This window comes from Megalobrama amblycephala, linkage group LG9, assembly GCF_018812025.1.
Source record: "Megalobrama amblycephala isolate DHTTF-2021 linkage group LG9, ASM1881202v1, whole genome shotgun sequence".
Classification (NCBI taxonomy): domain Eukaryota; kingdom Metazoa; phylum Chordata; class Actinopteri; order Cypriniformes; family Xenocyprididae; genus Megalobrama; species Megalobrama amblycephala.
In genome coordinates this window covers 521,555-537,303 of record NC_063052.1, presented here as the reverse complement: position 1 = coordinate 537,303, position 15,749 = coordinate 521,555, and the positions used below count along the sequence as shown (strand labels likewise).

The following is a 15,749-nucleotide window of genomic DNA, read 5'->3' as shown; positions in this document are numbered from 1 at the left end:
AGAAACATGTCACTTCTCATAGTATCCTGGCTGATTTGCATTTTATAGTGAATTCTTCAGGCATGAGAGGTATGAGATAATGGTTCATAGGAAAGGGTTTATAGGCCTGTTGTTAATAAAGTATTCATGAAACTATTATCTTAGTTTTATCTAGACTAAATGAGATTCAACCACTTTCACACAACCGAATGGGAATGCAATGAAAACTTAACTTTTGTTGTTTAACATTTCGTTTTGTTTGAAATGAACCGTAAATGAAATGTGAAATCCTACAAATTATATTTTTATAGAAATAGTAACAAGCAAGATGAAGAGAAGGATATCAGATTAATCAAATAATCGTCAGATATAAATCACCCTGACGCTGTTTAAATCTCGTTCTGCTGTCTGGTGGCAGATGATAAGTGTGTTGCTAAAGCGCATTAGTGCTCCGTCTGATAATATTAGAGGATGAAATGTCATGGAGTGAGATAGAGAGATGTGTCACTGTCTGTCAGTCGGGGTGGAGGCCGATGGTGCAGTTTGTCATTAGTCAACCTGTCGTAAAACTCAACCAATCGATATTTAACACTAATATACGGAAACAACCAACTCTGTCTCCCCTATGCTATTAGTATACTTCTTTTAAACTAATAAAAATTATACCTTTTATGTACTTCTCAGAAATATACTTAAAATTACACTTAAGTATACTTGACTTATACTGACAGAAAGTCTAAATATAATTGGCCTATACTTGTACTATAAGTATAATTAAGTATTCTAAGCAAGGGCGTAGATTTGGTTTCAACTTTGGGGGGGTTGAACGTTGGTATGGTTGTATTGTATTGGGGGGGGTTGTAACTGATGGATTTGAATATTGGGGGGGGGTTACATCCCCCCCATCCCCCCCACAAACTACGCCCCTGATTCTAAGTATACTTGGCTTGTAGTTGTGTTGTGATTGAGCAAGTTAAATACTTTGTTTTACATACTGCCTAATAAACGTACATATTTTGGAATCTAATACAATAGATTTGATTGAAAATATTGATTTATAAAGAAAACAGATATGTTCCCAATTCTGAGTATGTGAATATTTGTGTAGTACACTGTACTGTAGGAATTTACTTCAAATCTACTCAAGTAAAGTTAAAAGCTATATTTATATAAGTATAAAAAAAATTTCCTAAATAGGAACACAGTAGTACACTATATATATATATATATATATATATATATATATATATATATTTAGCATGCAAAAATAATATATACTGTAAATAGAAATCTATAAGTATGATGTTAAGGTACTTGCAGTATAAAACTACTAAACTAGTAGTGTACTCAGTGTATACTTCAAAGTGTACTTTCATAAAGTTCACTTGTAATATTGTTGCAGTACAAACGAAAACCGTAGTTGTAAAGTTTACTACTATTACACTTAAAGTATACTTAAAAGTATAATTTTATACACTAAAAAGTGGGCCAGTTTACTCATAAGTACTATTGAAATAGCACACTTATAAGTATACTACTACTAGTGCATAGATATTAGTATACTTACAGTATACTTTTAAAATGCACTTGAGCATACTTTACTTAAGCATACTTAATAAATATGAGTATACTTATTTTTTGTAAGGATCAGTCAAATGACATGTATATTGAACATATAAGTATCTTTGTAGACAAAACATCTGAAGACATCAAAAGCCACATTAATCATTCATGAAGCACATCTGTCAACATTTATTAATAACTTTTAACCTGCTGGAATTACACTAACAAGCTTTCAACATCGCTAATGAATGCAATCTGCTTTTGTTTTGAAGAGTTATAAATGCTTATCTGTGTCATAAATAACGACAAAAGGCGTTACACCAGCATGGAGTGAATGACACAGTGTTTATGGTGGTTTGATTTAGAGCAGCTGAACAGAAGAAACCTCACAGGTATTTTCTCATACAAACATGGACATTCAGGCACAGTAAACACATTCACACATGCGATGAGCGCCACCTGTTGGTCAGGTGAAAAACCAAAACAGCTAAAAGCCTCTGTGCAGCCAAAACTATAACTCTAATTGGTTAGTTCTTTTGTCTAAACTAACCAATTACTAACCCTAACTTTTCATAAAAATATCTAAACATTCTTAAATCAAGATACATTTACTGGAGAAGCAAAATGACTGAAGATATTAAAAAAATCGTATGAGCTTAATTCAAAGGGAAAACAAGTTTATTTCTCTGACTCCACTGACAGATATTTGTTCTTGTTTTAAACACGAATTCACTTCATTTTCATGATTCTTTTCAGTAAAACAACACTTAATATCTTCAGTCATTTTGCTTATCCATGAATGCATCTTGATTTAATGATGTTTAGATATTTGTGCTGGAAAACAAGACAGTGTAACTAACCAAATAATGATTGTATTAAATTAAGAACGATTAAAGAATATGTGGAATGTTCACAAGCTTATATATGACTAACAGACTAAAAAGCTATTAAAATTCAAATCTGATTTCAGGAGAAAAACAGAAGAGGACAAAAGCAAGAACTCCTAAGATGACATTCAGCTCATTGTCCTTAATCAAGCGTGTCCTTCACCAGGTCTGTGCGTGTCTATCGTGCAAGAAAGGTATGTTTGTTCATTTCTGGACTGTTGAACATACAGCTAAAACACGTGACAGGAGAGACTCCTTCACGACATCGTCACTAAATAAAGTTTATTTATTCCTCCATTCATTCAAAATGTAAAATATGGATGTAAATATATGTGATGGAATTAATAATTATGACATTTAGAATCAGAGTGCTTCAAGATATGATACTGATGCTCAACTGTTCTGTGCAAAACATTTTTCTACGAAACAAATGGGTTAAGTTTAGTCAGAATTAGAGTCAGATGGTGTAGTTACCACACTTTCCTGCAGGGGGTAATGGAGTCACGCTAAGCTAATATATGTACCTCTTATTTTTTGCATTGCAAAACAATTTGTTACAACACATAAATGTTTGCACATTAACCCTAAAAATGAACATAAATGTGTTATTTTGGCTTTATTATAGTTTTATTAATATTAAGAATTAGCTGATTTTTTTTGTTTCCATGTTAATTTTAGTTTTAAGAATTTCATTATGTGCTTTTGTCATTTTATTAGATTTATTTATTTATTTAAATATTGCTATTTAGATTTCATTTATTTTTATTTCAGTTTCCAGTTAATAATTTTAGTGCTTCAACTTATTTCAGTTTATATGCCAAGGCAACATTTCAATTTTTTGTTTAAAGGACATACATGTTAATTTAAATGTTTAAGTTTTTCAGCCTAATATTTATATATTATTTCAGCCTTATTTAAATTAGCAGAAATGTTAATTTAATATTGATATTTTATTTCAGATTTATTTCTACTAACAGTGACTAATTTATACTTTTTTTTTTAACGAAAACACAGAAAAAGAAAGTTTTAATTTATCTGAAGACCGAAAGTGAAAATACTTTATGCAAATGCATTTATGTATTTAGTTATTAATAAATATTTACACTGCACATAAGGCAGTTTTAAGTATATGTTTCTCCTCTATTTGTTGGTGAAATATAAACATTTAAATGATGACTGTAAAAATACATTAAATAATGTAGACAACAGGTTATGAATAAGTAATAAACTGCATACAGTATATTTATCAAAATGCTTATTGCCAAGGCAACATCTCAAATTTTCGTTTAAAGTTTTTTCAAGTAATATTTACATTTTATTTTAATTCAGCTTTATTTACATAACCAGAAATATTTATTTAAACTAACAAGTAAGTTTTTCAGTCAAATATTTATACATATAAATGTTTAGTTTCAGTTTTTTTTAAATAATATTGATATTTTATTTCATTTCTACTTTAATAGTTTAGTCGAGGACAATGACCCTGTCATGCACATGTTGGTTTAACACCAGTTGCTCTCTGACCTTTGACCTGAGGACGCTGCCAAACAGAGACTTCTTGCGTTTAATCGACTCCTCGCCATCCTGACTTTCCCCGTCTCCGGCTCCCAACGTTCCAGACTCAGTTCTGTGGAAGACGACATTCAGTTAGAGATTTGGAGAATGAGAATTCGGTTTAAAGTTCAGATAAATGAACAAGAGCAAACAGAACAGCGGCCTGGAGTGACGCTCGCGTCAGTCCGTTAAAACGACAGGAATGTGGAACATTATTACATGATCCATCTAAACAGATTCTGCTGCATTCTTTCAGAGAACACACACTAAACTAATGGCCCATTGTACAGAACCACCCAAAATAACTTCAGTAAAGTGGTTCTGATTCACCTTCTTAATGAACACAATGGCCTAATTGTGTGGCATTACATACTGTTATAAAAAGAGATGCGATTCATAACTGGAAATATTAGGGTGGAACAGGTGCATCTAAAAATCCCCGTCACATTTTTGCAAAGTGAATCATTAGTCGTCATGCACATAAAACTCATTTTAAACAAAGGCAAATGTTACTCGAGTAACTTGAAAGACTGATGAATTATTCTTCCAGTTATGGGACAGAAATGCCGTGCAGACAGACGAGAAAGTTTTTAGTTTGCATGCATGTACATGCAGTGATGATCAGCAGCGAGTGAACCGGGAGTCTGAGGTTCAAAGATTGCAGGGGATTGTACTAAATATCCTCCTTCACATTCCAAACCCACCCTTAAACCCCCAGGCGCACGATGCTGAAAATATGTCGGTCAGGAGACGCGCAAACACGCACGTTTAAAACCGAACCTGAGCAGAATCACTGAAGTGAGATTTCTTTAATATATTTAGCTCTAGATATCACTGTCATGCCAACAGCATCAGGTGAAAACGAGCTGAAACTTTCACTCATGTCTAAGTTTCCTGATCGAGCTTCTTCCTCGAGGGCACAAACGCATGAGTTTCACTTGTGTGATGGAAGACGGAAAGCATGCGGTGTGTCCTGTTCCTTCTGCTGTAACCAAATTATCTGCTACACGGAAAACAAACACTTATTATTTTGAATGCATACTGAGGCTCAATTTAAGTGTATTTTACAGAGCACTAGACCACTGACAGCACACTGTTTTCAACAATCAGAAATGCTCCAACTCATGGACTCATGCTCTGATCCAGTCGTCTAGCGTCACAGTTTGGTCCTCGTCAAACTTGCTCAAATCCTTACGCTTGCCCATTTCTCCTGCTTCTAACACATCAAGTTTGAGGACAAAATGTTCACTTGCTGGCTAATATATCCCATCCACTAACAGATGATCAGTGTAATTCACTTCACTCATGATGTTAAATATATATATATATGTATATTTCAATACCCCATATGCTCAACCAAACCCGAAGTGTGTTATAAGAGTAAATCTACTCGTATTCCACTCAGAAGTGTTTGTGACTGTTGGTTTCTTCTGTTGACACATATAGCACAGACTACACGTTGTTAGCCTACTATCTAAGACGATTATAAACGACATCCAGAGTCTGTCTACACAAGCAACAGGTTTGGGGATTTTAAAGGTACTCGTCTCACATGACCTCACTGTGAACACACAGTCTGTTTGCCTTTGTGCCACGGTTTATTTGGGAACGGAGACACATGGTGAACAGTGTTTGATTAAGGCATCAAAACGCATTGTGCCGAGCAAACACGGTCTGTAACAGACGGGTTCTGAAGAACTGTCACATGTCAGGGTGTTTGAGGAGCTTTCTGCAGGTTACGCTCACCTGACGGTGATGAATAATGACAGTGTTTTAGTACAGTTTAGTTTTAATTGAAGGTTAAACTTTGTGAATGTGCAAATCCAGATATTTAATTGCTCATCACATAGTATTAGGCCCTTTTGGGTTGCAATTAAATTGAGTAAACTCAACTGACCCATTAACCTACTTTAAGCCCAATTATTCAGAACCGTTAACAAATATCTAGTGTCACCGTGATTGTAAACTCTGCAGTGCAGCGATCTGTAAATCACCAACTTTCTACCCTCGATTATACTCATTATATGACTGAGTTACACTTATATGACTAAAATGGACCATAAAGCAACACTACTACTATTGATCTGTTTCTGAACACATCCACCAGCTGACTAGTAGGTGAAACTGATGAGCAAGTTCAAACAGAAAGGAGTGGACAGAGCCAAGATGTCCAAAGTCCAAAATGTTTTTAAGCTCAGCAGCGTCTCAAATAAGCACCAGAAGTTTTGTAAACGTAAATGCATGTAGCAGCTTGTCAGATTTCCATATAGTCTCCAGTTACTTGCAGAATCTTATTTTATTTCTTCACCTTTCCCAATTTGTCCCCACAATAAGGTCCCTAAAGATCATGAATGAGCTCTCACCTCCATAAACTGATGCTTTTTATAGGATGTTCAATGGATTCTCAGCTTATTCAGCCAATATTGCATGGTGGGGCCAATGTAGACACCATCATATGGGCCCTAAATGGGTCATTCCATGTCAAATCAACCAAATTTCAGAATTTTCATATTTTTTCTGAAGTAAGATAAACATAAATAGTGATGAAAGCCAAAATATTAAATGTCATAAATGCATATTTATTGAGTAATCAACTATTTTGTAGAGGAGGGTCAATTTTGGAGCCAAATTTCAGGGGTGAAAAATGACTTTAGAAAGATGGCAGCATCGTTATTTTATTTTTACTCAGAGATTGTTAGATCTATATGTAAAATCTGTTGACTTCAGCAATCTTTGTTGCATTATATGCCAACGGTGACAGTTCAAAAATGGGAAAAAAGCACTTCTCACGTTGTTTTGCCCTAAGTTTGCATGTCTGTAACTCAAGAAATATTAAAGATATCTTAATATGCTTTTAGATTCTGGTTCTTGATAAACGTTTCATTTGGTATCCATATTTTTAAAGCCCAATATGATTAAATTCCAGAGATATTGGGATCTCAAAATGGCTTTAAGAGTAAAATTGCTAAATTTTACAAATTTTTCAGAAGTCAAAAACCAAAAGAGGGTCAATTTTCATAAAGCTGATCATTTTTTCTTTCACAGAGGAATATCTAAAGAACAAGTAATGTTGAAACTAGAAATGTATCTTGCTTTTTCCCCCTATCAAATCGAGTGCCAAAACTATTCTTTTTCCAGAGTTTGCATGTCTGTAACTCAAGAAGTATTAAAGATATCTTAATATGCTTTTAGATTCTGGTTCTTGATAAACGTTTCATTTGGTATCCATATTTTTAAGGCCCAATATGGTTCAATTCCAGAGATATTAGGATCTCAAAATGGCTCTAAGAGTAAAATTGCTAAATTTTACACATTTTCAGGGGTGGTCAAAAACCAAAAGAGGGTCTCTTTTCATAAAGCTGATACTTTTTTCTTTCACAGAGGAATATCTAAAGAACAAGTAATGTTGAAAGTAGAAACGAATCTCGTTTTATTTCTATCAAAACAATCGCATAGATCATACCTGTCTGAGTGCCAAAACTATTATTTTTCCAGAGTTTGCATGTCTGTAACTCAAGAAATATTAAAGATATCTTAATATGCTTTTAGATTCTGGTTCTTGATAAATGTTTCATTTGGTATCCATATTTTTAAAGCCCAATATGATTCAATTCCAGAGATATTGGGATCTCAAAATGGCTTTAAGAGTAAAATTGCTAAATTGTACACATTTTTCAGGAGTCAAAAACCAAAAGAGGGTCAATTTTCATAAAGCTGATCATTTTTTCTTTCAAAGAGGAATATCTAAAGAACAAATAATGTTTAAACTAGAAATGTATCTTGCTTTTTCCCCCTATCAAATCGAGTGCCAAAACTATTCTTTTTCCAGAGTTTGTTTGCCTGTAACTCAAGAAATATTAAAGATATCTTAATATGCTTTTAGATTCTGGTTCTTGATAAATGTTTCATTTGGTATTCATAATTTTAAAGCCCAATATGATTCAATTCCAGAGATATTGGGATCTCAAAATGGCTTTAAGAGTAAAATTGCTAAATTTTACACATTTTCAGGGGTGGTCAAAAACCAAACGAGGGTCTCTTTTCATAAAGCTGATACTTTTTTCTTTCAAAGAGGAATATCTAAAGAACAAGTAATGTTGAAAGTAGAAACGAATCTCGTTTTATTTCTATCAAAACAATCGCATAGATCATACCTGTCTGAGTGCCAAAACTATTCTTTTTCCAGAGTTTGCATGTCTGTAACTCAAGAAATATTAAAGATATCTTAATATGCTTTTAGATTCTGGTTCTTAATAAACTTTTTATTTGGTATCCATAATTTTAAGGCCCAATATGGTTCAATTCTAGAGATATTTGGATCTCAAAATGGCTTTAAGAGTAAAATTGCTAAATTGTACACATTTTTCAGGAGTCAAAAACCAAAAGAGGGTCAATTTTCATAAAGCTGATCATTTTTTCTTTCACAGAGGAATATCTAAAGAACAAATAATGTTTAAACTAGAAATGTTGTTTTTTCCCCCTATCAAAACGGGTGCCAAAACTATTCTTTTTCCAGAGTTTGTTTGCCTGTAATTCAAGAAGTATTAAAGATATCTCAATATGATTTTAGATTCTGGTTATCAAACTTGAAATCTTCATTTTCAAGGCTCTCAATGTGGGTCCATTTTGAAATGGTTGAATTTTACTCATTTTCAATGGTCAAAAACCAAATGTGAGTCTCTTTTCATACATCTGATACTGCATTTAATGGGAATGTCAGAAGAATATATATTGTTGAAACTAGAAATGTACTTTGTTTTCAATACTGGATTCTACAAATACTTTCTGTAACTTCGTAAAGTGGCCGACAGACAAACACATTATCCCAAAAAACTTAAACATTGAAACCAAATATAGGCTCCAAATGAAAAGTAAAAGCAACAAACATGCCAATTGCTGAAACAAATATCCTAATTTCTCTCATGGTTATGCTATTTTTCTTCAATATATTTTATTAGATAGTAACCTAACCATTATTCTGTTTATGGTTTATATATATTCTATGCATTGTTTCAAACCTGTATAGATGAGATAGAGGTTTAGTTTAAGGCAGTGCAAAACAAAACAAAACCCCTAATACAGGTCAGTGTTTTTACCTTGAAATCTTCAGGCTCCCAGTGTCTGAACTGTCTGTTTTCTTCTTCTTCTTCCATTTAAAGAGTTTGAGACTTCCTTTGCCGCTGTCATCTTTCTCCACAGACTCTTTGAGATTCGCTTCACTCTTGGAAAACAGATTCCTCAGAGACTTTCTGCTGGAGAAACTCTTTTTCGCCATGACCGACAGAAGCACGCGAATAAATCGATGTGTGCAGCTCAGTAGTGCACGTTACGCTCGCTCTCGTCAGCAGATGCTCTGTCAACACTAGCGAGACACCTACAGATTTTGGGCATCACGGGCGCGCTCTAGGTCAGCGGTCGCGCGCATATGAAGCCAATACTGAATAAACATCCCTGAATATCGTTTGTTTTTCAGTTATGAATGTATGTTTGTTTAGATATTCTATCATAAAGTTCAGAAAGGTAATTGCAATTTGTCAAAATCAAACCGACGCCATAAAGTGTCATGAAACTTTCAGTGAAAGTTGATACAAATTGCTTTAAGGATTTTATTTATCTCTGAGAAAAACTTATTAAGCCACATAATCGAAACAGACCATAGAAAAGTATAATCATTAGGCCTATAAAGTGTTTATTTTCTAAAAGCACAAATATGAAAATATTTCAGCTGATTCGCAATATTAACTCATATTATCGCAATATTAAAGCATATTATGAGTAAAATTGACTTATAATGCATCAGAATGAAGCATGCTGACATTTCCAATTACTTTGAAAAATAGCAAATTATTTTTAATTTTTATTTTCATGTTAATTTTATTTACATTTTTAATCATTTTCGTTTTTTTAATATTGCTATTTAGGTTTCTTTTTTATTTAAGTTTTAGTTTTTATTTTAGTTTTATTAATATTTTGAATTAGCTTTTATTTTTATATTTTTAATTTTCGTGTTAATTTTACTTTCATTTTTAGTCATTTCATTCTGTGCTTTTGTAATTTTATTATTATTCTTTAAATATTACTATTTAGGTTTCATTAATTTTTCAGTTTTAATTTTAGTTTTATTAATATTTTGAATTAGCTTTTATTTTTTTATATTTTTAGTTTTCATGTTAATTTTACTTCAATTTTTAATCATTTTGTTATTTTTTTTAAATATTGCTATTTAGGTTTAATTTATTTTTATTTCAGTTTTATTTTTTTATTTTATATTTATCAATATTTTGAATTAGCTTTTATTTTATATTTTTAATATATTTTACTTAAATTTTTAATAATTTAGTTATGTGCTTTTGTAATTTTATTAGTTATTGCTATTTAGGTTTGAAAAAAATAATATTTATTTTTTATTTCACTTTATTTCTTTCCAGTTAATAATTTTAATGTTTCAACTTAAACAAACGCAATAAACACAGAATGGCCTTGATAATTCAGAAAAACAGTCGAATAACTGGGTTTGGTTCAGTTCGGTGGTGCTCTGATAATCAATCTATCACTGGGAAATAATTAGGCTATTCAAAGAAATATTACTTGCTACTTGATCTGCTTTTTCCACAAGATGTAATGGCGCTTATTGGTCAGTGGAGGGCGCCACACTACAGAAAACTCACTCATAACCAGTAGGTGTAAAAATATTCATTTTGAATTTCTTTAGTCACTTGTTGAATAGTGACGGATCATATCTGATCAGAAATATATTTTTACTAAACAATTAAAAATGCAACATTATTTTAATTTGCAAGCTAATAATCGGACACCATTGGCTGAATGTTGGCTGAAGGTTATGATGTGACGTTCAGTAAAGTTTGAAACATGTATTCCTGCATATACTGTTTACATACATTTAAAGAATATAATAATATAATAATAAGAATATTATAGCTGGTGTGCAGTGAAGGTGTTCTATAATAAACAACCAAAACCTCCCTGTCATAGCATCATCTGACCGGTAGATGGCGCTAATTCACCAAAATGTGAAAGATAAAAGAGGAGGCTCTTAGATGAATCTCTGAACTGAATGTTTGGTGTGTTAATAACCTTACACTGTCATGTGGATTTCTTGGGTATGATTTTTAGCTCGATCCTGGACCATAAAAAATATTGCCATTAATTGATATTTTTGACACTTCAGAATCTTTAAAATACCTGTAGCAAAATATAATTAAAACTTTTTTGATTCAATGAAACAGATCCTTACATACTTTGGATGTCATATCTGTGCTTTTTATTATTATTCTCAAATCCTTTGGACAAAAAAAGACCCGTCACGTCATTGACCTGCATATATACATATTCAAAGTCAGAATTGAGGTGGTGTTTTTTCAGCAGTTACAGACTGAATTCAGTCACTGGTTTCAGGTGTAACTCCAGTAAATTCTGTAGTTTTGACAGAGTTAGTCATCAGGATAATCTGACCCATCCGTCAGAAGAACGGCGTTTACTGCACTTGATGAGTGTTGCTCTCAATCTGCTCTGATTTGACTTTGATTTCCCCACAGCCTGAATGGGTTTATTTTAGATCAGTATTGTAGGGGAAAAGTGTACGAGAGTAGAAACGAACCCTTCGTGTGTCTAAATATGAGTGGTATTTTCCACAGATCATATGCTACAGATCATCCACTCCTGTCACTCTCATGATCTTGAGATATGCTGGAAATTTACCTGTGTTGTGATCACGGCCTGATAAACTCTTTTATTACAAAACATTTTAACATATGCAGCAGCGCGATTTTAGTTTTGTTTTATTCTTATATTTTTAGTTTTCATGTTAATTTGACTTTCATTTTTAATCATTTTGTTATGTTATTATTCGCTTTGGCATTTTATTATTATTATTTTAATATTGCTATTTAGGTTTAATTTATTTTATATTTCAGCTTTAGTTTTCATTTAAGTTTTATTAATATTTTGAATCAGCTTTTATTTTTAGTTTTCATGTTAATTTTACTTACATTTTTAGTCATTTTATTTTTTTATTTATTTAGGTTTAATTTATTGTTTATTTCAGTTAGTTTTTATTTTAGTTTTATTAGTATTTTGAATTGGCTTTTATTTTATATTTTTAGTATATTTTACTTTAATTTTTAATAATTTTGTTATGTGTTTTTGTTATTTTCTTAGTTTTTTTATTTAAAAAAAAATATTGCTATTTAGGTTTGAGAAAAATATTTCTATTTAGTTTTTTATTTTAGTTTTATTAATATTTTGAATTAGCTTTTATTTTATATTTTTAGTATATTTTACTTTAATTTTTAATAATTTTGTTATGTGTGTTTGTTATTTTATTCGTTTTTTATTTTAAAAATATTATTGCTATTTTGGTTTGAAAAAAATATTTCTATTTAGTTTTATTAATATTTTGAATTAGCTTTTATTTTTAGTTTTCATGTTAATTTTACTTTAATTTCAGTTATTTCATTATGTGCTTTTGTCATTTTATTAGTTTTTTTTTTTTTTTTTTAATATTGCTATTTAGGTTTAATTTATTGTTATTTCAGTTTTAGTTTTTATTTATTTCCCGTCACTAATTTTAGTGCTTCAACTTGTTGCAGTTTCTTGCCAATTAAGGCAACATTTCTCATTTGAAGTTTTTCAGCTAATACTTCTATATTTTTGTATTTCGATGAACAGAAGTGTTTGTAGTTGACAGTAATAACCCTACAGTAGGTAAAGCCTGTCAGATGATCCAGGACCTTCAGAAACAGGTTCATGACGCTCAGAAACAGAAATCAGAAGTGGCTGATTTGACACGGTCATAACGGCAATCAGCTACTTTTGTTTTTCTTGTCATCTTCATATGAGAAAAGAACAGGCCTACTTCCTATTTTGCTGTTATGCTCAGCCAGAAAAGCCCATGTTTTCTCCAAGGCCTATTAAAAATCCATTCTCAATACTAAATGACACAGCAGATTTAAAAACACGACTGTTGCAGCGATTAGTCACGGGCAAACAAGTGTATGAACATTTGAACAAGTTTATGACTAATCTGTTATGAGAAAAACAGAACGACGTTGCCCATTTGGCATACCAGGGCATGTCCAGACCTTTAAAAGAAAAGATCAAACAATAAACTCCATGCAGGTATGATTATTGCTTTATGGTCCAGTTATTGAAACTTCCTGGTCGCACCACAGATCACTGACATACCAAATCATTTCTAATGATGAGGGCAACTGTTTTACAAAAACACAGATACGTAGAAATGTCTCTTATGTGGAAGTCTTCTTACAAGGTAAAACTCTTTCTCTGGAAAAGTAGGAGGAGTGAATGTTTATCACTGTAGTTGTTTGAGTATATCATGGAGTCTCTATCAAATTAAGACAAGTCATTTCACTCGGCGGCCTTCTCTTTGAATGGGAAACATCAAATTCTCCAAAGCTGTTCTCCAATGAAATTTGACAACAACTGTCTCATAAACACTCGAATCATGACAAAAAAACAAAAAAAAATCGCATTTTTCAGGCTGGATCAAGCTAATGCGCATGCGTAGTCTTAAGACTGTTTCTAGGAACCGGAGCTTTAACGGCCACTGCAGTGATGGGATGACTTTACCAATCGGTGATTGGCTCTTATTTAGAAGGCGGGACTTTTTCCCATTCATAATAATATGAGTGCACAGTCTTTCTACATATAAAGCCTTTGATATGCTTCTAAAAAAGAGAGAGAAAATATCCTATTGCTCATAAAACATTCATTATCAGGTTTAATAGACACGGTACTTCCTCGAAAATAAGTTCCAGCGCAGCCACAACAATCATAATGAAATAAGCCTAAAGATATGCTTTACAAAGAACTCTGTTAGAGAGCTACATATGGCAGTTTATCTGTTTAATAAAATGCCTCGCTCACCTGTTGAGTCATAAAAACACAAAATAATAATTTCCGCGTCGCTTTTACAGCATTTTAAATCCCTCGGTTCTACGCGCCTGCGCACATACGCGTTCTTTAACAGCACTCGCGCCAAACGCGCGTTCTAAACACATAATACGCATGTGCATTCCACTCACAGATCCGCGTTTTTGTTGTTTACACCGAGATGATAACGCTATATTTTTCTAAAACTTGCACTTTGAAACCCGTTTTCAAATGCATTTTCAGGCACCCAAAACGCCACTGTCGTGTAAATGAACGTCCAAAACGCATAAACAGTGTTGTGTAAACTACTTTCAAAGCTAATGATTCAGCTTCAAAGCGTTCGACGCCTGCTGGTCAAAACAGTGTAAATGCAACAAAAACCCATGCCAAACATGCATAAAAAAGCCATTGCAAAGGTTGTATTGATGCAATGATGCAATTAACTAAATATCTAATACCATAAAATATTAAAGTGTCTGTATTATATGTATTTTACCAATTTTCAGGGCTTGTTTTGTTTGTTCTGTAGATGGGTCAGCTAAACAGAGACTATTAACTACTATTATTCCTTTTAATTATAGGCTACAAATACTTAACAAATGCATAAAACTCATCAGAGATCAGGTAATAGACACTTGAAGGGTTAGTTTGCCCAAAAATAAAAATAATGTCATTAATTACTCACCCTCATGTCGTTCCACACCCGTAAGACCTTCGTTCATCTTCGGAACACAAATTAAGATATTTTTGATGAAATCCGATGGCTCAGTGAGGCCTGCATAGCCAGCAATGACATTTCCTCTCTCAAGATCCATTAATGTACTAAAAACATATTTAAATCAGTTCATGTGAGTACAGTGGTTCAATATTAATATTATAAAGCCACGAGAATATTTTTGGTGCGCCAAAAAAAATAAAAAAATAATGACTTATTTAGTGATGGCCGATTTCAAAACACTGCTTCAGGAAGCTTCAGAGCGTTATGAATCTTTTGTGTCGAATCATGATTCGTATCGCGTGTCAAACAGCTGAAATCATGTGACTTTGGCGCTCCGAACCGCCGATTCGACACATAACGCTCCGAAGCTTCCTGAAGCAGTGTTTTGAAATCGGCCATCACTAAATAAGTCGTTATTTTGTTTTTTTTGTGCACCAAAAATATTCTCGTGGCTTTATAATATTAATATTGAATCACTGTACTCACATGAACTGATTTAAATATGTTTTTAGTACATTAATGGATCTTGAGAGAGGAAATGTCATTGCTCAGGCCTCACTGAGCCATCGGATTTCATCAAAAATATCTTAATTTGTGTTCCGAAGATGAATGAAGATCTTACGGGTGTGGAGCGGCATGAGGGTGAGTAATAAACGATAATTTCATTTTTGGGTGAACTAACCCTTTAATACTCGACACTTGTTCAGTGATTCACCACTGGGGGGCGATCTCAGTGAATCAGCATGATTCATGAGTTCACAGAGATCGCCTCCCAGTGGTGAATCATTGAAATTTCAAAACAGTTATGACCTAACGATGCCTCGTTTACTGAAATCACGTGACTTTAACAGTATGAAACGCTCCGAATCGCTGCTTCGAAACAAAAGATTTGTAAATGTTTTGAAGCTTCATGAAGCAGTAGTGTAAATTAAACCGTGACAACTAACCTGTGCCACTCCCACAGCAGACACGCTTCAAAGCAGCCGGAGCAGCTCTGCTCTGTTTGCGGATATGACGAGATAACCGCGGGCGAGTGACGTATTTCCCGCGAAAACCATCCCGTCAGGTCTAAAATGTAAACACTTATGATCGGCTTGCAATAGTGAATCAGAGTAAAACAAAACGCGTTTTGGAAG

At 32.9% G+C, this 15,749-nt stretch overlaps 1 protein-coding gene across 2 annotated transcripts in view; it reads right to left on the bottom strand.

Moving 5' to 3' along the window:
• crybg2 (crystallin beta-gamma domain containing 2) overlaps nucleotides 1-9,630 on the bottom strand; it is a 43,648-nt gene extending 34,018 nt beyond the window's left edge. The window contains exons 1-2 of one of the 2 annotated variants that reach the window (XM_048201047.1): nucleotides 9,080-9,630; nucleotides 3,954-4,056 (exon numbers count right to left, since the gene is read on the bottom strand). In XM_048201047.1, the coding sequence (XP_048057004.1) occupies nucleotides 3,954-4,056; nucleotides 9,080-9,258 (282 nt within the window). In that variant the 5' untranslated portion in view covers nucleotides 9,259-9,630. The remainder of the gene's footprint in view (nucleotides 1-3,953; nucleotides 4,057-9,079) is intronic. The other variant, XM_048201048.1, reaches the window with a different exon arrangement.
• Between the last annotated feature and the right edge of the window lie 6,119 nt (nucleotides 9,631-15,749).